At 42.2% G+C, this 25,930-nt stretch overlaps 1 protein-coding gene across 1 annotated transcript in view; it reads right to left on the bottom strand.

The window, feature by feature from the left end:
* Positions 1-25,930, bottom strand: part of LOC126188423 (uncharacterized) — a 1,114,167-nt gene that overhangs the window by 397,386 nt on the left and 690,851 nt on the right. The window contains exon 4 of the mRNA XM_049930379.1: positions 247-469. Within this exon, the coding sequence (XP_049786336.1) occupies positions 247-469 (223 nt within the window). The remainder of the gene's footprint in view (positions 1-246; positions 470-25,930) is intronic.

Raw genomic sequence — 25,930 nt, forward strand, 5'->3', positions numbered from 1 at the left:
TTTCGAAAGTTTGTCCGCCTGAAAATGTACTGTTGTCCCAAGCATATTGCAACAAACGGTGTATTTCTATCGCTGCTCGTTTAGTTTTTATTTCCGTTTCAAATATACCGCTCACTTTTGAAACACCCTGTATAATGTACGTGTTTGCAGGATTGGGACAATGTTTGGGAAAGATGTGAAGTTGGCACTGGGGTAGGAGTACGGTTTGTGGTGTGTCATCCCCGTGCGGTGGCTGCGGCCGCCTACCTTCCGCTCGATGAGCCGCAGCGTGCTGAGCACCCCCCTGGAGGCGAACTCGCCGAGCAGCGGCCCGGCGGCGCCGTGGTGGCTGCGCCGCTCCACGGCCCGCGTCAGCGCCATCAGCCGGCGGTCGGCCGAGTCGACGCGGCCCGACACGCGCTCCACCGCCGCCTCCAGGCCCTGCAGCTGCGACAGCCGCACGTCCAGCGTCTCCAGCCGCTCCTGGCCCCTGCCACACCATACACACACCATGCAGACCAGCTCACAGGCACGCGAGCGCTCGACACCGGTGCAACAGCAGCCGTTTAGACGTCAGCGTACTTATTTGTCTGAAATGACTCCACTCTCCTTCCGAACGCAGCCGTGAACAGCTAAACCAGCACCTGTTCCTTCCTGTCAATCTCTGACGCGGAAAACATTTGAAGTACCTTAAGATAGGCAATTCAGATACATCCAGAGCAGATTATGTAATTTTGGGTGCCTACCTTAAGGGGCTTGAAATATTTTCCAAGGGAAGCGTCCTGGGACCTCTGCTGTTCCTGATCTATATAAATGACCTGGGTGACAATCTGAGCAGTTCTCTTACGTTGTTCGCAGATGATGCTGTAATTTACCGTCTAGTAAGGTCATCCGAAGACCAGTATCAGTTACAGAGCGATTTAGAAAAGATTGCTGTATGGTGTGGCAGGTGGCAGTTGATGCTAAATAATGAAAAGTCTGTGGTGATCCTCATGAGTTACAAAAGAAATCCGTTGGAATTCGATTACTCGATAAATAGTACAATTCTCAAGGCTGTCAATTCAACTAAGTACCTGGTTGTTAAAATTACGAACAATTTCAGTTGGAAAGACCACATAGATAATATTCTGGGTAGGCGAGGCAAAGGTTCCGTTACATTGGCAGGACACTTAGAGGATGCAACAGGTCCACTAAAGAGACAGCTTACACTACACTCGTTAGTCCTCTGTTAGAATGTTGCTGCGCGGTGTGGGATCCTTACCGGGTGGGATTGACGGAGGACATCAAAAGGGTCCAAAAAAGGGCAGCTCGTTTTGTATTACATAATAGGGGAGAGAGTGTGGCAGATATGACACGCGAGTTGAGATGGAAATCATTAAAGCAAAGACGTTTTTCGTCGCGGCGAGATCTATTTACGAAATTTCAGTCACCAACTTTCTCTTCCGAATGCGAAAATATTTTGTTGAGCCCAACCTACATAGGTAGGAATGATCATCAAAATAAAATAAGAGAAATCAGAGCTCGAACAGAAAGGTTTAGGTGTTCGTTTTTCCCGCGCGCTGTTCGGGAGTCGATGCACCCTCTGCCAAGCACTTAAATGTGAATTGCAGACTAATCATGTAGATGTAGATGTACAACTAGTGTTAGCTAGTTACACAGCTAACACTTGGTTCACGGATCATTAAAGAAGGTTGTATACATGGAAGAAGCCTGGAGATACTAGAAGGTATCAGATTATATGGAAAGACATTCAGGAACGAGGTTTTAAATTGTAAGACATTCCCAGGGGCAGATGTGGACTCAGACCACAATCTTCTGGTTATGAACTGTATATTAAAACTGAAGAAACTGCAAAAATGTGGGAATTTAAGGAGATAGGACCTGGATAAACTGAAAGAACCAGAGGTTGTACAGAGCTTCAGGGAGAGCATTAGGGAACGATTGACAAGAATGGGAGAAAGAAATACAGAAGAAGAAGAATGGGTAGCTTTGAGAGACGAATTAGTGAAGGCAGCAGACGATCAAGTAAGTAAAAAGACGAGGGCTAATAGAAATCCTTGGGTAACAGAAGAGATATTGAATTTAATTGATGAAAGGAGAAAATATAAAAATGCAGTAACTGAAGCAGGCAAAAGGGAATACAAACGACTCAAAAATGAGATCGACAGGAAGTGCAAAATGGCTAAGCAGCGATGGCTAGAGGATAAATGTAAGGATGTAGAGGCACATATCACTAGGGATAAGATAGATACTGCCTACAGGAAAATTAAAGAGACCTTTGGAGAAAAGAGAACCACTTGCAAGAATATCAAGAGGTCAGATGGAAACCAAATTCTAAGCAAAGAAGGGAAAGCAGGAAGGTGGAAGGAATATATAGAGGGTCTATACAAGGGCGATGTTCTTGACGACAATATTATAGAAATGGAAGAGAATGTAGATGAAGTGCTCTTGACAGAGCACTGAAAGACCTGAGTCGAAACAAGGGTTGGGTTGGGTTGTTTGGGGGAAGAGACCAAACAGCGAGGTCATCAGTCTCATCGGATTAGGGAAGGACGGGGAGGGAAGTCGGCCGTACCCTTTCAAAGGATCGATCCTGGCATTTGCCCGGAGCGATTTAGGGAAATCGCGGAAAATCTAAATCAGGATGGCCGGACGCGGGATTGAACCGTCGTCCTCCCGAATGCTAGTCCAGTGTGCTAACCACTGCACCACCTCGCTCGGTTCGAATCAAGGCTCCGGGAGTAGACAACATACCATTAAAACTACTGACAGCTCTGCGAGAGCCAGGCCTAACAAAACTCTACCATCTGGTGAGCAATATGTATGAGACAGGCGAAGTACCCTCAGACTTCAAGAAGAATATAATAATTCCAATCCCAAAGAAAGAAGTTGTTGACAGATGTGAAAATTACCGAACTATCAGTTTCATAAGCCACGGCTGCACAATACTAACAATGGAATGTAGACGAATTAAGTTGGGTGATGCTGAGGGAATTAGGTTAGGAAATGAGACACTTAAAGTAGTAAAGGAGTTTTGCTATTTGGGGAGCAAAATAACTGATGATGGTCGAAGTAGAGAGGATATAAAATGTAGACTGGCAATAGCAAGGAAAGCATATCTGAAGAAGGGAAATTTAACATCGAGTATAGATTTAAGTGTCAGGAAGTCGTTTCTGAAAGTATTTGTATGGAGTGCAGCCATGTATGGAAGTGAAACGTGGACGATAAATAGTTTAGACAGGAAGAGAATAGAAGCTTTCGAAATGTGGTGCTACAGAAGAATGCTGAAGATTAGATGGGTAGATCACATAACTAATGAGAAAGTATTGAATAGAATTAGGGAGAAGAGAAATTTGTGGCACACCTTGAGTAGAAGAAGGGATGGGTTGGTAGGACATATTCTGAGGCATCAAGGAGTCACCAATTTAGTACTGGAGGGCAGCGTGGAGGGGAAAAATCGTAGAGGGAGACCAAGAGATGAATACACTAAGCAGATTCAGAAGGATGTAGGTTGCAGTAGGTACTGGGAGATGAAGGAGCTTGCACAGGATAGAGTAGCATGGAGAGCTGCATCAAACCAGTCTCTGGACTGAAGACCACAATAACAACACCATGTAACTACTTCGTTTCCTATTCAATCACTCAGGAACAGAAAATCTGCCATTTTACCTCGAAAAAGCCTATGACTGTGTATTGTATTCTGGAATCCTATTCAAACTTTACAGTTCCAATGAATTATGTCTGCATTACGCATTCTTTCTGCCAAATCATCCATAATTTGTCACCAAACACAACACCAACTGACGCATCTTCGGTTGCAGGAGTGTTCCGTGCCCGCATCTCGTGGTCGTGCGGTAGCGTTCTCGCTTCCCACGCCCGTGTTCCCGGGTTCGATTCCCGGCGGGGTCAGGGATTTTCTCTGCCTCGTGATGGCTGGGTGTTGTGTGCTGTCCTTAGGTTAGTTAGGTTTAAGTAGTTCTAAGTTCTAGGGAACTGATGACCATAGCTGTTAAGTCCCATAGTGCTCAGAGCCATTTGAACTTTTTTTTTTGAGTGTTCCGTACTTTCCCCATACCCACATATCGTTTAACTGCCAAGTCGCCACATCCTGTACACCACCTCCAGCACACTATGGACACAATCTTCCTATCCCTCAATTCTATCCTCCAAAAATCTCAATGATCCAGCACTCTATCGACATCACCGTCCTATCCCTCTCCTCTATCCAACGCTCCAGAAATCTCAACGGTCCATCTCGCTGTTAAGACCCTTTACAGGCTGTTACCACATTTATGACCCAGGAGACTACGTTGATGGGAGGCTCAGTGGCACCTTCGGTGCGCCCATCGTTTACTTCCTTCTGGCCACGACAAGCTGAAGAAGAAGCATTCTAAGGCTTGGAGTATGACATTGCCCACTGACAAATGGATTTTTCTTGCGTAGCGAGGAGATCCCATTGTACCACAGGTGTGGAACAGTGCTGTCGATACGATACATTATAAGTGAATGTTTTACAAGATACCCTGAGGGCGGATCTTGATCCCCCACAGGAGCAGTCTTCCATTTTAACAATGAAGTGAGTGTGGTTCCTTTTTTAAAATTTTGTGTGATGTCAGGGTTTCTTGTCAAAGTACTGGGTGTGAGACAGGTGACACAGAGTGGGTCGGTCACTCATTACTTCTAAGCCGTCAGCCAGCTACAGTCACCTGACTCCTCTCTAACTACGCTACTGGCCTTTAAAATTGCTACACTACGAAAATGACGTGCTACTGACGCGAAATTTAACCGACAGGAAGAAGATGCTGTGATATGCAAATGATTAGCTTTTCAGAGCATCCACACAAGGTTGGCGTCGGTGGCGACACCTACAACATGCTGACAGAGGAAAGTTTCCAACCGATTTCTCATATACAAACAGCAGTTGACCGGCGTTGCCTGGTGAAACGTTGTTGTGATGCCTCGTGTAAGGAGGAGAAATGCGTACCATTACGTTTCCGACTTTGATAAAGGTCGGATTGTAGCCTATCGCGATTGCGGTTTATCGTATCGCGACATTGTTGCTCGCGTTGGGCGCGATCCAATGACGGTTAGCAGAATATATAATCGGTGGGTTTAGGATCCCAATGGCCTCGTATCACTAGCAGTCGAGATGACAGGCATCTTATCCGCATGGCTGTAACGGATCGTGCAGCCACGTCTCAATTCCTGAGTCAACAGATGGGGACATTTGCAAGGCAACAATCAACTGCACGAACAGTTCGACGACGTTTGCAGCAGCATGGACTATCAGCTCGGAGACCATGGCTGCGGTTACCCTTGACGCTGCATCACAGACAGGAGCGCCTGCGATGGTGTACTCAACGACGAACCTGGGTGCAATAATGGCAAAACGTCATTTTTTCGGATGAATCCAGCTTCTGTTTACATCATCATGATGATTGCATCCGTGTTTGGTGACATCGCGGTGAACGCACATTGGAAGCGTGTATTAGTCATCGCCATACTGGCGTATCACCCGGAGTGATGGTATGGGGTGGCATTGGTTACACGTCCCGGTCACCTCTTGTTCGCATTGACAGCACTTTGAACAGTGGACGTTACATTTAAGATGTGTTACGACCCGTGGCTCTAACGTTCATTCGATCCCTGCGAAACCCTACATTTCAGCAGGATAATGCACGACCGCTTGTTGCAGGTCCTGTACGGGCCTTTCTGGATACAGAAAATGTTCGACTGCTGCCCTGGCCAGCACATTCTCCAGAGCTCTGACCAATTGAAAACGTCTGGTCAATGGTGGCCGAGCAACTGGCTCGTCACAATACACGAGTCACCACTCTTGATGAACTGTGGTATCGTGTTGAAGCTGCATGGGCAACTGTACCTGTACACGCCATCCAAGCTCTGTTTGACTCAATGGCCAGGCGTATCAAGGCCGTTATTACGGCTCAGAGGTGGTTGTTCTGGGTACTGATTTCTCAGGATCTAAGCAACCAAATTGCGTGAAAATGTAATCACATGTCAGTTCTAGTATAATATATTTGTCCAATGAATACCCGTTTATCATCTGCATTTCTTCTAGGTGTAGCAATCTTAACGGCCAGAAGTGTAGTATTGTATCCATGATTTTACCTAATCATTCTGCTGTATTTCGTCTGACGTTTCTGGTTGGCCTTTTGCAAATCTCGCTACGTTAGGTTTCTATTTTCGATACTGGGGTGGGGATACAACTGCATTTACAATTCTATGTTTGCTTTTTTATAGGGTTTCAACGTCCTCGTATGTGTTTATTTCAAGAAAGTGCGCTGATGACGCCTCTGCTTTATTCAGTCTGTATACTGCAGTCTGTCTCTTAGCGTTATTCAATCCGCATACTGTGCACGCAGTAAAAGAAACCAAAGAGGTAACCGGAAAGGGAATTAAACTTCAGAGAGGAGAAATTAGAGCTGTGAGGTTTGCTGCTGATATTGTAATTCCGTCAGATTCGTCAAAGCACTTGGAGGTTCAGTCGAACGGACTGGATACTGTCCTGAAAAGATATTATTTGCTCAACAGTAAAAAAATGTAAAAAAAATGATAATGGAGTGTAGTCTCATTAAAGTTGGCACTCGTGAAAGAATTATGTTAGGTGAGGAGACATTCAGTCACAATAGAAAGTGAGTATTGTTGTTTGGGAAAACAAAACCGTCGATGGCTGATAAGACAGGACATAACATGCAGACTCGTGATAGCACAGAACGTTTCTGAAAAAAAAAGAAAAAATACATTAAATATAACTTTCAGTTTTCGGAAGCCTCTTCTGCAATTATATGTATTTAGTGTGGCCTTGTACGGAAATCTACCGTGGGCCATAAACGGTTCAGCCAAGAAGTTTAATGGAAGCTTCTGTAGTGTGAATGCTTAAGATTAAATGAATGTATTGGACGACTAATGAGAGGTGAAGAATCGAAATAGAGAGAAAAGAAATTAATGGCACAATTCCACTAAAACACAGGACCCGTTTGTGGGACACATTTTGAGATCAACGTAACTGAGGGTAGTGTAGGAGGTGAAAATCATTGTACGGATACCAAGGCGCGTCTAGAGCAAATGGGTTTAAGTGGATGTAGGTAAATACGTAGAGGCAAAAGAATTTTGCACAAGGTAGACGAGTGCTGTAGCCTTCGAACTAAAGAGAATAGAACACAACCACAACGTCCGCTGGACGTCGAACTGTTGACAACGAGTTTACCACGAACATGTCAAGCTGTTAATAAGTAAGGTATTGGTGCAGCTATGCAATTGTTTCTGAAGATGTCAGTCAAGAAATGTTTTCTTGGTGCAGTGGATGGTATCCAGGAAAAGTTCAATAGAATACTGAGGGAATACGTTTCCAACGATCTGGGGTTTCCTCTGAGAAAGACAAAAAACAACACCCCCCCCCCCCCTCGCCAACACACACACACAAAACAAATATACCGGGTGATCAAAAAGTCAGTATAAATTTGAAAACTTAATAAACCACGGAATAATGTAGAAAGAGAGGTAAAAATCGACACACATGCTTGGAATGAGATGGGGTTTTATTAGAACCGAAAAGAAAACACCCCACATTGCTAGACGCGTGAAAGATATCTTGCGCGCGTCGTTTGGTGATGATCGTGTGCTCAGCCGCCACTTTCGTCATGCTTGGCCTCCCAGGTCCCCAGACCTCAGTCCGTGCGATTATTGGCTTTGGGGTTACCTGAAGTTGCAAGTATATCGTGATCGACCGACATCTCTAGGGATGCTGAAAGACAACATCCGACGCCAATCAATGCCTCACCATAACTCCGGACATGCTTTACAGTGCTGTTCGCAACATTATTCCTCGACTACAGCTGTTGTTGAGGAATGATGGTGGACATATTGAGCATTTCCTGTAAAGAACATCATCTTTGCTTTGTCGTACTTTGTTATGCTAATTATTGCTATTCTGATCAGATGAAGCGCCATCTGTCGGACATTTTTTGAACATTTGTATTTTTTTCGTTCTAATAAAACCCCATGTCATTCCAAGCATGTGTGTCAATTTGTATCTGTCTATCTACATTATTCCGTGATTTATTCAGTTTTCAAATTTATATTGACTTTTTGATCACCCGGTATATATTCTCTCTCTCTCACACACACTCTCTTTTTTATATATTTTACGTCAGTCTTCGGACTAGTTTTCTACGGCCCGCCACGAATTCCTCTCCTGTGCAACGTCTTCATCTCAGAGTATCATCTGCAAACTACATACTCAGTTATCTGTTATATGGATTCCAACCTCGTTCTCCTCTACAGTTACATGTCTTATTATCCTACCCCTTCCTCTTCCTTCTTCGACGGATCTACAGAGAACCACCTCATTCCTTATCTTTTCACTGCTTCTAATTTTCGACATTTTTTGTAGCGCTGCATCTCAAATGCTTCTATTCTCTTCTGTTCCTGTCTTCCCACAGTCCATGATTCATTTTTTTGTTTTTTGTGTCCTCCTTGCTTCGCCTGTAATACGTTATTTTGCTTCCAAAGAAGCGGAATTCCTTCATTTCGCCTATTTCGTGATCCTCAGTTTTGGTGTTAACTTTCTCTCAATTCTCATCTCTGCTACATCTCATTACCTTCGCCTTTCTTCGGTTCACTCTCCTCTCCGTTGTATATTAAAATACACGAATCATATTGCACCAAGCAATAGGGTCTATGAAATGCAGAAAGAAATCAAAACATTAAGTTTGTTTAAATCTAAGACAATAAAGGTGGTTGAAATTTAACAACTATTATAACAAAGATCTAATATGGAATATTAGCAGAAACATTTATTTAGTATGCACAGTCAGGTTGTTCACTACACGCATATCTTTTGTATTTGACGCATATAATATTCTTGGAATGACACCAAATACAACACTTTCAGCAAGTTTTATTCTGACTACGTTCCCACTGTTGAGTTCGTCCTCTCCAAAACCGATTCTGCAACTCATTCCATACAGGGTGTCAAAGAGGAATGTTCGATAATCAAGGATGTGGCAAGAACGATCATTCGAAGCAAAAAAGTCTAGTAAACATGGTTTCTAAAATGCATACCAATTGTTCAGAGGTGTGTGATTTCCTAAGGCACTAAACTGCTGAGGTCATCGGTCCCTATACAGTACTTTAAACTAACTTAAACCAGCTTATGCTAAGAACAACACCCACACCCGTGCCCGAGGGAGGACTCGAACCTCTGGCGGGAGGGGCTGCTCAATCCGTGGCATGGCGCCCTGAACCGTGCGGCCACTCCGCGCGGCAAAATGCACACCATTAGAGCTATGAGAACTATATATTTGGCACTGTTAAACCAATCTCTACGCTGCAAGCTCTTTGCTTTCCGTATATTGAAGGAGGTATTATTGATCAGAACAAGAAAAAAAATGGCCTAGTAAACATTGATTCTAAAATGTATAGCCGGCCGGGGTGGCCAAGCGGTTCTAGGCGCTACAGTCTGGAACCGCGAGACCGCTACGGTCGCAGGTACGAATCCTGCCTCCGGCATGGATGTGTGTGATGTCCTTAGGTTAGTTAGGTTTAAGTAGGTCTAAGTTCTAGGGGACTGATGACCTCAGAGAACTTAGGTCCCGTAGTGCTCGGAGCCATTTGAACCATTAAAATGTATACCTTGCGAATTGTGAGCACATGTTCAGTGGAAGAGATATGTATCACTTCAGCAAATGCGAAAAAGAGCTCCTCGATCTTAAGAAATACATTTTCGACCCTATGCTTACCACATTTTTTACTTCGTATGATCGCTGCCTAAATAATGACTGTTCCGCCGAGACATCTAGTATAATATCTCCAAATATAGCTAGACTAAGATCCTTCATTTAGTCTGTATCGTGGTTTCCTGGCTTTATTTTGAAACGTTCTGTGCTTGTCACTTAGAAACCAAGCTCTACCGTAATGTGAATTAACTAGGAGAATTGCACACACGGAATGATTTGTATCCAAAGGAAAACTCACTAACAAACGCAAAAACTCCTTACTTAAAACGCGAAGAAGAAATCGGAAAAACAGGCTTTAAGAAGAGAGCATTCACATGAACACATTATACGAAGGCGACAAACGAAATTCTGGCATTCAGTTCCGACTTTGTCGTTATTTTGCAGTAGAGAGCCGTACATCATTTAACAACCTTCGCACACGTTGACAGTGGTTCTCCGCAGCCAATTGCCAACAACCATCTATAATTTTGAACGGGCTGCGCAAGATTAACAGCTGAGGATCTTGACACACTATTCATTAGCGGGTTACACCTATGTTTGACATATTAGGCGTGTCAGGCATAATATTTACCGAATATAATTCCATTAATCGCTCTTGTTGCACATCGCGGAATATCTAAACTGTAAGTAATTACGAATAATGAGTTGAGTGTTCGCTTTTTTAATCACTTCCACGAAATTATCAGCGAAATAATTAAGGATAACGGGAGTGCCTGTTTACATATGCATAAGTTGTCCGGGTTCCTAATAATTAAGCTAAAGGCGTGTGTCGGAGCCCCACAATTAGTTCTCGGCTACGTGTGGCGTTGTGCCACGCCACACATGTGCCAATGGAAGTGCCTCTGATGATTTAGGACGTGGCGTTCCAATCACACTCAGATTCAGAGAGGTTTTTAACGTCGTCCGCCCACAGTCAGCACCATCTTCTCTCTTTTTCCTCTCACTTGCGAAATATGTCAATAAGAACAACAACAAACACATTGATTACGACAGTCGATGAATATTCGTATGGGTGGTGTAAGTGGTAAACGTGTTTTTCACATAAATAACGCACTGCTTCCTTCTTTCGTCGATCTAGCAACTCCGCCACACTCAGTAACGGATATCAACAAGTTCCATGATTTACAAATACCGGCGATTATCCTCCAATTCAGTGTTACTGTGAGTAAGATGCAGGTCACATGTACGAATTGTCGATGCTGTGTCGAATACTTCAGCGGATAATGAAAAGAACGAATCCATAACAAGTGACTAGGCACAAAATACTGGTATCTTAACGAAATGATTGAAAACGCTTTGCTTTATGTAGAACAGCAACGACGTTGTGTTAGCGGAAACTCTGAGGCCGCAACAACAGTTTTTGACTTGGACTTCAGAGCACCGTTGTGGTTATAGAAGTCGAAGGACACGAAAGGTAAGCATTAGTTGAGAAGGGAATGAGAAAGGGTAATAGCGTACCCTCGATGCTGTGTTCAGTCTGTACACAGAGCAAGCAATAAAGGAAACCAATGACAAATTTGGAAAGAAAATTGTTCAAGGAGAAGAAATAAAAACTACTATGTGTGTTGATGACAATGTAATTCTGTTATAGACGGCAAAGGGTATGTGTGAGCAGTTGAACATAATGGATAGTGTCTTTAAAAACAGGTTGTAAGATGAACAGCAATAAAAGTAAAACAAAGTTAATCAAATGAATGACTGCAAAAATGAATGTTGTCATAGTTTATCCTCGACACAAACTGTGCACCCTATGACTATCGGTAGATTATTTTACAGGTATACTTTCATCAGGTTAATGATGCAAAAATCATTGTACTAGTAATTAACGTAAATGATTATGTTACAAATGGAGTAGTTACTGGTTAGCATTCACTGTGCGGGAAATATTTTTTCACAAGTTGTCACCTGATGATAAGCCACTACATGAATTGTGTGATACATCCTGTTGCAAATATAAGCAGGCAAAAGCAGAAAACAAAACCTATTCACATAAACGCAGACTTCCTGAAGCAAACACCATAAAGTCAAAATTACAGTTTCTAAATCATCCAGATTTGTTAAAGAAATGTACCCATGGTCGAACGCAAAACTCGACTGAGGGTTTCAACAGTCTCACTTGGAAGAGATGCCCAAAAACAACATTTAGGTCGTTTACTGTTGTTAAAATTGCCACATATGACGCGTGTCTGGTGTTTAATGATCGTAACATTGGAAGACTAAGGACACTTACTGGACAAGGATTTTTTGCTGGTTGCTTCATCGAGAAGATTTGAAGAAGATAGATACTGCGCTCGGTACAAGTTATGAACTATCTGTGAAGGATATAGCCAAAAGAGCACGCCAGAAACATCAGATAAAAAGGAAACAGGTACACGAAGAGCAAGAAGACCAAATGTATGGTTATGGTCAGCATTAAGTTTATGGTGTAAATCCTTATAAAATCTTTTATGCGCATTTCCCGGAACTGTCATTTTTCAATGTATAAGGAACACTTCCCCTGAACCATTGGAGATAGACTAAGTGAAATGTTCTGCAGACTTTGTTCATACGAGGTGTTCAAAAAGTCTCTCCGCAGTGCCGTATGATTATTAGCCGCTCGTGCCGTATGCCACAGTGAATATACCGAAATGAAACTCAGTGAAACAAAAGTTATTAATTCATTGAATATTCATTTTTACTTACAAATTTTCACATTAAATGTTGAAAGTGTGCCCCCGCCCCCCACCCTATTGTTGAATACACAATTCAATTCGTCTAATCATGTTTCCAAACACAAGCTGTAGCATTTCTTCTGTAACAGAAGCAGTGAAAATGGATATTGCAGTTCAATTCATCGATGGATTTTGGACGGTTTTTATAGACAGTTGCTTTCGCTGCACCCCAGAAGAAAAAGTCAGGTGTTGTCAGGTCAGGCGATCGTAGGGGCCAAAGTCCCTGTGAAATTATGCGAGCACCAAAAACATCAGTAAGCAGTGACATTGAAATGCGAGCTGTATGCGCAGTTGTACCATCTTGTTGAAAATAACCGTTCAGTATTTCACTTAACACAAGTTCTCCTACGAATGGGTACAGAATATCACTGCAGTATCGTTGTGCGTTTATTGTTTCGTTGAAAAATATGGGATCCACAATCCGACGTCTAGAAATTGAAATCCAAGCTCCTATTTTCACAGAATGAAGTGGTTCCTCATGAATACACAGTGGATTTGCAGTACTCCACATACGAGAATTTTGCGAGTTCATGTACCCGGACAAATGAAACTACGCCTCACCAGTGAAAAACGTTTCATTAAGAATATCCCTTCCATTTTGTAGCGAAATTTTTGAACTATTGACAATAATGCAGTCTCTTGCCATGATCAGTACTTTTCAGTTCTTACACGACTGTTACTTTGTATGACAAAAGTTCTAATTTCTTCCTAACAGCTATGTGGGCCGTTCCGACACTGACCGATTTCCTGGGCGAGTTTTCTTACTGACTGGTTCGGACTCATGGACATTTTATCGGAAATATCGAGTAGTTTATCCTCAGACAAAACGCTAGGACGACCACTTCTCGGTGCAACTGTCACTGAACCCATACTTAAAAATTTGTTAATCAAATCTCGCACAGTATCGCGGTGTGGGAGTGTTGTCTCCGGGAAAACTGAATCAAATGTTTAGCGAACTGAAACTGTGTATTTACCGCCAGCGTTGAACACTTGTTCGACTGAAACCACACGCTCTTCAACGGTTAGCATTTTAACAGTGACAAAGACGAAACAAACGAACAAAAGAACTAAACTGAAACGTTCACGTCAACACGTAACGACACACACCAACGATACTACTGACGCTGGCTGAGATGAACAGTGGAATGTTGGGGAGTCCACTTGAAGGGAAGTAACCCAGGCAGGCGAACAATCATACGGCAGGCGCGGATAACAATCATACGTCACTGCGGAGAGACTTTCTGAACACCCCGTAGTATAACACAACATCCTGTGGTACAACTTTTTTTTAAGTGTATTTCTGTAAAAATTGTTTATTTTTCTGTGAAATTTAAATTGCTTTGTTTCATACGCATAGTTTTTTTAAAAAAATTGTAAGAGTTCTAAACCTTATATTAAAAACACCTTTGCTGATTACTATGAATTACCTACGACAATATGAAAGCTCTAAGTGAAAATGTTCCTTGTGTGTTAGCATGTGTTGAGAAAATTTCCAGCAATGCCATGATCAAATTTTTTGAGAAAAAATTTGAGAAAATTTCCCCCATAACGTAATTACCTCACGTGCAAAATTTAGTTCTATAACCTTTCAAACACCACAAACTGTGTTAGGTTATGTAAACAGGTCCATTTTCTCCTACACCCCCCCCCCCCCCCCCCTTAAGGTTTGCATTATATCTACATTCTGTATGCAGGGTGTAACTACACGGTCCTGTCACATTAACGTGACCACCCTCTGTGTTCGAAATGAACGTGCAATAACCACTCACAGACGGCAGGTGACCATACTACGAGGTGGATTCAAGTTCTAAGTCCTGATTTTTTTTCTCCGGACTGGAAAGAGATAGAAACATGCGCATTGTTTTAAAATGAGGCCGCGTTCATTGTCAATACGTCCCAGAGATGGCAGCACCGTAAGGCAGATGGAATTTTACCGCCAGCGGCGAGAATGAGAATTGTTTTAAATACTTAAAATGGCGACGTTTTCCTTACTTGAACAGCGTGCAATCATTCGTTTTCTGAATTTGCGTGGTGTGAAACCAATTGAAATTCATCGACAGTTGAAGGAGACATGTGGTGATGGAGTTATGTATGTGTCGAAAGTGCGTTCGTGGGTGCGACAGTTTAATGAAGGCAGAACATCGTGTGACAACAAACTGAAACAATCTCGCCCTCGCACAAGCCGGTCTGACGACACGATCGAGAAAGTGGAGAGAATTGTTTCGGGGGATCGCCGAATGACTGTTGAACAGATCGCTCCAGAGTTGGCATTTCTGTGGGTTCTGTGCACACAATCCTGCACGACGACCTGAAAATGCGAAAAGTGTCATCCAGGTGGGTGCCACGAATGCTGACGGACGACCACATGGCTGCCCGTGTGGCACGTTGCCAAGCAGTGTTGATGCGCAACGACAGCATGAATGGGACTTTCTTTTCGTCGGTTGTGACAATGGATGAGACGTGGATGCCATTCTTCAATCCAGAAACAAAGCGGCAGTCAGCTCAATGGAAGCACACAGATTCACCGCCACCAAAAAAATTTCGGGTAACCGCCAGTGCTGAAAAAATGATGGTGTCCATGTTCTGGGACAGCGAGGGCGTAATCCTTACCCATTGCGTTCCAAAGGGCACTACGGTAACAGGTGCATCCTACGAAAATGTTTTGAAGAACAAATTCCTTCCTGCACTGCAACAAAAACGTCCGGGAAGGGCTGCGCGTGTGCTGTTTCACCAAGACAACGCACCCGCACATCGAGCTAACGTTACGCAACAGTTTCTTCGTGATAACAACTTTGAAGTGATTCCTCATGCTACCTACTCACCTGACCTGGCTCCTAGTGACTTTTGGCTTTTTCTAACAATGAAAGACACTCTCCGTGGTCGCACATTCACCAGCCGTGGTGCTATTGCCTCAGCGATTTTCCAGTGGTCAAAACAGACTCCTAAAGAAGCCTTCGCCGCTGCCATGGAATCATGGCGTCAGCGTTGTGAAAAATGTTTACGTCTGCAGGGCGATTACGTCGAGAAGTAACGCCAGTTTCATCGATTTCGGGTGAGTAGTTAATTAGAAAAAAAATCGGAGGCCTTAGAACTTGAATGCACCTCGTAGCAATGGAGGACATATAAAACGTGTTGGGAGGTTGCGGATAACAGTGCAGTCGCTGACATAACGTGGAAACTGAGTGACTCAGCTGACGTCCAGAAGGACATCATCACTGGCTTTCGTGCCAGCGGATGAAGTATTTCCGGAATGAGTAAGTCTGAAAATTGTTTGTGTGCCACCATGGTTACAGTATGCAGTGTATGGCAAAATGGCGTTAGCCAAAACCGGCTCCTAGGCAACTGTGTTGCACCACTGGCCGGAGATGTGTACGGCCGAACAGACGTGCAACTGTTGTGTAACTGGTCGCCCATATGAACCGAGGGACTACCAGCAGTGTTTCCTCGACGACCGTCCGACGGACGGTGCTGTGTATGGGCGTCCACAGTGGGCGCCTGGTTCATTCATCCACGCTGACCGCTGTTCATTCGCGACGAAAGCTGGAATTCGCACGCCACTTGACATCCACTAAGTGGCTACAGGTGACCTTTTCAGATGAATCACATTTTATGCTTCCTCAGACAGATGGCCGTAGCGGTGCAGGTCGTGAAACGTCTCAAAGCAAAGGGTCTAGTCCGGAGGAGGGAGCGATTCGGACTGGAGAATGTTTTCGCGGCATTCCCTGGACGATCTCGCTCTTCTAGAAGGCACAATTGATGAAGAGGTTTTCAGATACCACTACCGGTCACAAAATTTTGTTAACTACTAAATTATTTATTTAGCAAGAAGAGTTGACGTGATACTCATCATCAGGCTATATTGGCATTACAAAACAAAATTTCCTTACACGACTATTGTGATCACCCTGTAGAGAGAGAAAGAGAGAGAGAGAGAGAGAGAGAGAGAGAGAGAGAGAGAGAGGGAGAGACAGAGAGAGAGAGAGACAGAGAGAGAGAGAGAGAGACAGAGAGAGAAGGATAACTACACTACTGGCCATTAAAATTGCTATACCAAGGAGAAATGCAGATGATAAAGGGGTATTCATTGGACAAATATATTATACTAGAACTGACATGTGGTTATATTTTCACGCAGTTTGGGTGCATAGATCTTGAGAAATCAGTACCCAGAACAATCACCTCTGGCCGTAATAACGGCCTTGATACCCCTGGGCATTGAATCAAACAGAGCTTGGATGGCGTGTACAAATACAGCTGCCCATGCAGCTTCAACACGATACCACAGTTCATCAAGAGTAGTGACTGGCGTATTGTGACGAGCCAGTTGCTCGGCCATCATTGACCGGACGTTTTCAATTGGTGAGAGATCTGGAGAATGCGCTGGCCAGGGCAGCAGTCGTACATTTTCTGTATCCAGAAAGACCCGCACAGAACCTGCAACATGCGGTCGTGCATGATCCTGCTGAAATGTAGGGTTTCGCAGGGATCCAATGAAGGTTAGAGCCACGGGTCGTAACACATCTTAAATGTAACGTCCACTGTTCAAAGTGCAGTCAGTGCGAACAAGAGGTGACCGAGACGTGTAACCAATGGCACCCCGTACCATCACGGCGGGTGATACGCCAGTATGGCAATGACGGATACACGCTTCCAATGTGCGTTCACCGCGATGTCGCCAAACACGGATGCGACCATGATGATGCTGTAAACAGAACCTGGATTCATCCGAAAAAATGACGTTTTGCCATTGGTGCACCCAGGTTCGTCGTTGAGTACACCATCGCAGGCGCTCCTGTCTGTGATGCAGCGTCAAGGGTAACCGCAGCCATGATCTCCGATGTCGCGATACGATAAACCGCAATCGCGATAGGCTACAATTCGACATTTAACATAATCGGAAACGTGATGTTACGCATTTCTCCTCCTTACACGAGGCATCACAACAACGTTTCACCAGGCAACGCCGGTCAACTGCTGTTTGTGTCTGAGAAATCGGTTGAAAACTTTCCTCATGTCAGCACGTTATATGTGTCGCCACCAGCGCCAACCTTGTGTGAATGCTCTGAAAAGCTAATCATTTGCATATCACAGCATCTTCGTCCTGTCGGTTAAATTTCTCGTCTGTAGCACGTCATCTCCGTGTTGTAGCAATTTTAATGACCAGTAGTGTAGTAGGAGGCGATATCACTTTGTATATTGATCTGATGTTAACATGAACATTTTTGTAAAACAATCACTCACTTTGTTCTTGTGTCGTAGCATTCAGCTTATGATGTCCTGAGGTATCACTGTTTCCATGGCTCTCTTGGATTTCTTCAGCATTGCTCACAAACTTCACAAGGGTGACTTTATAAGACGATAACACTAATTAATTTAGCAGCGCAGAAAAAAAGATGGCGGTCAAAACAAGGTTAGTTCCGATCTGACAATCGATATGTCGATTCTGGTGTTGTCACTATACAATGTCTTCTCTATGTCTTGCCGTCGTACTACTCGTGTTGGTTGGCGTAATAGCTTACAAAATGAACGACTGTGGCAATTTTATAATACAAACAACACTATAAAATCTTTTTATCTTAAGAACTACAAAGATATTTCTGCGAACTGTACTCATATATAATCTCCACGTCATGTACTTACTATTTTAAGAGTACAGAATTGAAATCCGTATAGAAGTATGAACTTTTAAACTCCGCCATTTCATTTATGATCTCGTATTTTGACTTATGACAATCGATGAATGTTTACATTTCTTCCAAAATGTCCATTCTCCAGCTCTTTTCCACAGTATGCAGTACTTTGAGGTCGCTGTCTGTTTCAACACTGAGTCCTGTTTCTTTTATATATCTTTGTAATTCTTAAAATAAATAGATTTTTACTGCCATTTGTGCTATAAACTGTCACAGTAGCTCATTTTCTAAAATATTACAACGAACGCCAGTAATACGACAGCAAGACATAGGGACATACTGACAACACCAGCGACAACACCAGAATAGACATATAGATAGTAAATCGAAACTAGCCTTGGTTTGATCGACATCTTTTTTCTGCAGTGCTGTTTTTTTTTTTGTTATTAAGTCATGCTTGTGAATTTAGTGAACAATGGCGAAGAAATCAAAGACGGCACATCACAAGAATAATGCACGCCACAAAAACAAAGTGAGTGCTTTATAAAAATTTTCATGTGAACAACAGACCAATATACAGAGAGACATTGCCTCATACTAGGTTACCATTGTCTCTCTCTGCTACGGTCGCAGGTTCGAATCCTGCCTCGGTCGTGGACGTGTGTGACGTCCTTAGGTTAGTTAGGTCCAAGTAGTTCTAAGTCTAGGGGACTGATGACCTCAGGTCTTAAGCCTCATAGCGCTTAGAGACATTTGAACCTTCTCTCTCTCTCCGCAGGATGATCGAAACAGTCACGTAAAGAAACTTTAATACCTGTATACGCTTATTTAAAATACTTTTGTAACGGCAGTATAGCCCAATGATGAGGTATCACCTCGAAACATACCGCTAAATAAATAATTTAGTAGTCAACAAATTTTGTGACTGTCAGCTATACCTGAAAACCTCTTCATCTGTTTTAAACAATCACGATACATTAATGGTGAATATGGCTTCGAATTATTTAACACAGGTATGCATCGATCCTTGGGAACCATGTACACCCTCCATGTAGTTTGTTTTTCCTCAGCACGATGGCACCTATCAGCACAACAATGCGATGTGTCATACAGCGCACGTGCATTTTTTGAGCAGTACCTGGATGAGTTTACCGTAATTCCCTCGCCGGATTTAAGCCCAATCGAAAATCTGTAGGATCAACTGGATTGGGCTTCTGGTGCCACTGACCTTCAACCGAGAAATCTAGCGCAGTTCGCCACGGCACTTGAGTCTGCATGGCTCCACATCCCTCTCGGTACCTTACAGAAACTCACTCGCTCTCTTCTTGCACATCTTACAGCTATCTGCGCTGCCAAAGGCGCCTATTCAAGCTTTTGAGTGGTGGTCACATTAATGTAACTGGACAGTGTTCTTCCTGGGGTTGCTCTTGTAGCAGGTAGCAGTGTAAAGTATCCTTTTTGTAGATGGTTTATATGCAGCGGCACATCTGAAGATGAAATTGAATGTTTAGAAATTGTGTATGTCATTAAAAAAATATATGACCTACTGTAAATCCTTGGATAATTCAAGAGATATTTACATACTTTAATCGAATATAAGCGATTCTGCAGTGACGAAACGAAAAAATATAAAAATGCAGTAAATGAAGGAGGCAAAATCGGCGAATACCAGGGAGGTTTTAGAAAGGGTATATCATGTTCGGAGCAAACAATAAACCTCAAAAACATCATGGAATGCCAAAATTCAAGGGCAAAGACATACGTAATCTCCTTCATTGATTTCAACAAAGCATATGATCCTGGAAGAAATAGGTTAGGATAAGAAAACAACTAATATTATAAAAGTGACCCTTACAAATACATTTTCGAAAGTTAAATTTATGGGCGAATTATCGGGACACTTCGAAATAAAAAATGGGAGTGCGACAGGGGCATGGGCTCTCACCGTTGATCTTCACTGGTGCGCTTGAGAAAGTAGTCAGAAATGGAATACAAATATTAAAGATGGTATAAGACTAGGTTGCAAAAAGAAGAACCCTAAAGTAAATTGCATTGCTTTTGCAGATGATATGGCCCTGTTTACTGAAACAATGGAAGAAGCACAGGAGCACACCCTCGAACTAAAGAAACAAGCAGCTAAAATAGGTCTTCACATCTCCTTCGAAAAAAAGAAATAAATAAATGAACCCTAAGATACTGACAAACATCAACCGTTCATGTAAATACCTTAAAGTTCAAGAACAAAAGATTGAAATAGTAAAAGAATTCAAATATCTCTGAGAATGGATTACTTGGAATGCTGGGGACAGCAAAGCAATGGAATCCAGAAAAAAACAAACTTGAATTGGCCTTGAAACTAACAAAAACTACATACAACAAAAAATTCCTTTCATTTGGGGTGCAAAATTACGCATTACAAGACAGTGATTGAGCAAGAAGCACTGTATGCAGCAGAAACACTAAACGTGAATTACAAAGGCCAAATGGATAAACTTCTCAGAATGGATTCCAACAGATTAACTAAACAATTCTTTGAACTTTTGCGTAGCCGCAAAACGAAACCCAGCTGGTTTAAAGAAACTGAAAAAGACCTAGTAGAATTAAAGATTTCCGAAAATCCACTTAATGATCGAACAGCTAAATTAATTACTCAAGATGAAAACATAAGGTTCAAAGACAAATCTACACAATTCAAACCCTTCATCTCGGAAGAAGACAGGAAAAGATCAGAAAGAATGAAGAAATACTGGGCCCTAAGAGTAGAACAACGCACAAAGAAATGATTGATCCAGCGTGCCCCAAAGAGGTTGAAGGGAAAGAAGAAAAAGAAGTAGGCAAAAATGAAGTTAACAGACAGGGTGAAATAATAAAGCAGGTATAGCTATAGGACAAGACTGCAGAGGCATGCATGACTGGAGAAGGACAGAGGCCGCCTATAGGAAAATTAAATAAATTTTTGGAAGAAAGAGAAGCAACTGTATGAATATCAACAGCTCTGATGGCAAGCTAGTACTAAGCAAAGCAGGGATCGCCAAAAGATAGAGGGAGAATATAAAAGGGCTAAACAAGAGAAATGGAGCTGAAGACAGTATTAAAAGGAATCAAATGAAAATGGGATGGAAGATGAGAGATTGCGAGAAGAATATGTCATATCACTGACTAAGTCGAGATTAGGTAGCGGGAATGGATTACGTTCCGTTACAATTTCTGCCATCCTTGGCAGTGCCGCCCATGACAAAACTATCCTGCCTGGTGTGCAAGGTACACAACGCAGGCGAAATACATTCAGACTTCAGGAAGAATGTAATAATTCCATTTCCCATGTAGGCAACAAGTGCTAATATCACCGAACTGTTAGTTTAATGAGTCATGCTTGCAAAATACTGACACGAATTATTTACAGGAGAATGGAAAATCTGGTAGAAGCCTAACTCTGTGAATGTCTGTTTGGGTTCCGAAAAAATGTGAGATACTGGACCTACTATTTATCTTAGAAGTAGACTAAAGACTAGCATATTTACGTTTACTGCATTTGAAAATTTAGTGAAAGACTTGACAATATGGACTGGAATACTCTCTTTGAAATTCTGAAGGCAGCAGGGGTATAATGCAGGGAGCGAAAGACAGTTAACAAGTTCTGCGGAAATCAGATGGCAATAATAAGAGTCGAAATACACGAAAGAGAATGCATAATTGAGAGGAGAATGTGACAGAAGTATAGCCTGTTCCCGGTGATATTCAACCTGTACAATGAGCAAGCTGTGAAGGAAACTAAGGAGAAATTTGCAAAGGGAATTAAAGTTAAAGGAGAAGACGGCAGTAGAAGAATTTTTAATGTGCTGCCACAGAAGAATGCTAAAGATTAGATGGACAAATGAGGAGTTGCTGAACTGAAATCGTAAAAAAAGTAATTTAGGGGAAACTTCACTAAAAGAGGGATCGGCTGGAAAGACTCATGGTGAGGTATCAAAGATACTGTGGGAAGTGTAGGGGGTAAAAATTGTACAGCGAAATCAAGGCTCGAATACAGTAAGCAGATTGAAACGGATCTAGGTTGATGCACGTATTCAGAGATGAAGAGGCTTGTAGATAGACTAGGGAGGAGAACGACATCAAATCATTCATTGGACCAAATGAAGACCACAATAAGAAAAACATATGACTGTGCATTTCCAAATAAGGATCCATCAGCTCAAGATGGTTTGGGCAGGGTTCTATGGTATGAAGAATTCGTCTTACTGATTGCCTTACAGAGGGTAAAACATAACTTTTCAGTACCACATACGACGGGTTCAGAGGAAAAGAAGAGCAAGCCCATAGTTAAGTCTTTCGAGAAAAACTGATATAAAATTAAAGTAATATATTTAACTGCAGACGAAGAACTAAACACTATCAGCCTTATAACTAAACTTGCATCAATGTTTCTTTCTATATTTTAATGTGTCTTCTTAAATTATTTACCTTGTAATTAATTATCCAAATTACAAGCCTACAAGCAAATATACTTAACGTTGCTTCTTCTTCTTCTTCACACGAACATAATTTCACCCCAAATTACTGAATCATCGTACTCGTGAAAATCTTGCTCGTCAATTTTCTAATCTTCTTCTTGTAGCAATCTCTGCCATTAGAAAGTTCTTGTAATGTGGCTGATATACTGGTGGGAGGAACTACAGTAAACCAAGCATGTCCTCGTCCTTGCCATTTGCAAATGACCTCTGATTCTTGTAAAGCTGATGCACACTTGCCAGTAAGTTTAGCTTATTTCATTTTCTTCTTCTTCATAAAATTTACTTCATTGTCTCTTTAAACCTCATTGTACTGTAAAGGCATGCCTCTTTCATACCTTATTCATCGGATTTTTAACCAGTTTACCTAAGAGTTATCAACAGTTTGGTCTCTGTTTGTAATTGCATTTTGTAATGATTTTTTACTTATAAAATTTTCTCTTTTCATTATACAGACTTCAAATTTTCGTGCTTCGCGTTTTGCGGATTTTTACGATTTTGAACCAATCCTATGGGTCGTAGGCGTACTGCACGCTACCCGCAGCTATCTCTATTAGACCGAAAGTAGTATCGTTCGTTAAAATCGGCTAGTCCGATACCACAACAATGCTGCAGATGTAGGAAACTCAGGAATAGACAAAGCCGTCCGCCGATCGATGTGGCCACATACATTTCGCTGCATGCATTTTTATCCGCCAGATTTCTTGTAATGTGCTTCCCAACTTCAGGTGGTTCACAATAGATGCGCCATAATGGGCTATTCTCTCTGAGCATCAAGGAATTACTGCATCCTGTAGACTGAATATTGAGCTAAGGACTTTTTTCACTACTGCCCTGAAGAATGTTTAGTATTTTGAACCCCAGTTTTCAGTTTTTTGGACTTGGTCCACTTTTGCTCCGAGCCTTCTTATGTCTCCCGGATAAAATGTTTGAAAAAAAAAAAAAAGCACCAGGAGAGCCCTCAATTGCGAAAGGTGAATGTTGCTTGCCATCAGGACAACGCTTTTACCTACAAAGGAGTTTTGGCAATGGAAAAACAATTTAAAAATCGGTCATCTAAAATACGAACTGTTGGAAGAGCAATAAATTTTGCACCCACTGACTTCCGCGTATTCATATATCGAAAGATTATTTATTTATTTATTTATTTATTTATTTACAAGTGGTAAGGGCCTCATCGACCATACGCCTTCTCTTCAAGCCTCTTCCATTTCCTTCTGTTGTGTGCACTGTTTTTCCATTCAGTGTTCGGTTCATCTTAGTTGTGTCCTCCTGGATGTTATCTCTCCACCTATTTCTCGGTCTTCCTCTTCCTCTCGTTCCATCTATTGTTCTTCCGAATGATATTTTAGGTTGTCTGTTTTCTGTCATTCTTGGTATATGGCTTGCCCTGTTCAACTTTCTCTTATTTAGCACATCTACGATGTTACGGTGTTAATACAGTTATCTTAATTCTTAATTTTTTCTTATCCTCAATTCCATGTTATCTTCATCATACACTGGACCAAAAATTGTCTTAGTATTTTTCTTTCAAATATTAACAGTTTTTCTTCATCTTTCTTTCTAAATATTGATGCTTCGCATCCGTATAGTGTTACTGGTATAATGGTCGACTGATACAAGTACATTCTGAAATTAGTACTCAGTTGTCTTTAATGTAAGATTTTGATAAAACTAAAGAGTGTTTTGTTCACTGTTGCTAGACGGGCATCTACTTCTATCTTTATTCCATTATTGTTACTAAACAGATTCCCTAAGTACTTGAAGCGGTTAACTGTTTTGAAAGTAAATCCATCTACAGCTAAAGGTGCATCATTTTGGTTTTTCTTACTTATGACCAGATATTCTGTCTTTTCCTCATTAACATGTAACCCTGCTTTCTCAGCAATTTGGAAATAATTTTGTATGATTTTGATTAATTCTGTTTTGGAACTGCTTATTAATGCTACATCATCTGCATAGGCAAGTCTAGTAATGTTCATCTCCTGCATTTGGATCCCCTACGGATTAGTTTTTCTAAATTCTCTATCGATCTTCTCTAAGACGAGGTTAAATAAAATAGGTTAATTGGCGTCTCCTTGTCTCAGTCGAGTGAACACCTTAAAATTTTCAGTTTCTCCTACAGGTGTCTTGATGCGACATCAGGTTCCATCTGTACTGATTTAATTAATCTCATTATCTTTGATGGTATTTCAAATTCTCTCATTATATTTAGAAGTGTCTGTAGGTGTATGCTGTCGTAAGCCTTCTTGAAATCTGCAAATAATTTGAGTACATCTACATTGAATCCCCACGCTTTTCAGTTATCTGTCTTAAAGTCAAAAGATGATATAATGTGGATCTATATCTGCGGAAACCACATTGGTAGTCACCAATTAATTCTTCAGTAATTGGGATCAGTCTGTTTAATGAGCACGTCGATAGGATTTTATAAGTAACATCCAGTAAAGCAATTCCTCTATAGTTGTCGCACACAAGGGTCTGCAGGTATGGTTTCCGTCTTCCAAATTGTTTCTATTAAAGACTGTAGTTCTACTTCCATTCTTTAATAACTCAGCACATATCTAGTCTTCACCACAAACCTTGTTCTCATTTGCTGGTGGGGTGGTAACTTGTACATCGACTGTATCAGGTTCTTCAAATTTAAAGTAAGACTGTGAATCACTGCGGTTGAGTAACGGTGAAAAGTGTGTCTTTCAGTTAAGTAACAGTGAAAAGTGTGTCTTCCATCTTTTTTGTATGTCACTCTTGTCGGTCAATATTTTCTCATGCTGGTTCTTTATAAACTGTTCTCTTTTAGTAAATTTACCCAAAAGTTTTTAAATACACTCCTGGAAATGGAAAAAAGAACACATTGACACCGGTGTGTCAGACCCACCATACTTGCTCCGGACACTGCGAGAGGGCTGTACAAGCAATGATCACACGCACGGCACAGCGGACACACCAGGAACCGCGGTGTTGGCCGTCGAATGGCGCTAGCTGCGCAGCATTTGTGCACCGCCGCCGTCAGTGTCAGCCAGTTTACCGTGGCATACGGAGCTACATCGCAGTCTTTAACACTGGTAGCATGCCGCGACAGCGTGGACGTGAACCGTATGTGCAGTTGACGGACTTTGAGCGAGGGCGTATAGTGGGCATGCGGGAGGCCGGGTGGACGTACCGCCGAATTGCTCAACACGTGGGGCGTGAGGTCTCCACAGTACATCGATGTTGTCGCCAGTGGTCGGCGGAAGGTGCACGTGCCCGTCGACCTGGGACCGGACCGCAGCAACGCACGGATGCACGCCAAGACCGTAGGATCCTACGCAGTGCCGTAGGGGACCGCACCGCCACTTCCCAGC

This window comes from Schistocerca cancellata, chromosome 1, assembly GCF_023864275.1.
Source record: "Schistocerca cancellata isolate TAMUIC-IGC-003103 chromosome 1, iqSchCanc2.1, whole genome shotgun sequence".
NCBI classification, from domain to species: Eukaryota; Metazoa; Arthropoda; class Insecta; order Orthoptera; family Acrididae; genus Schistocerca; species Schistocerca cancellata.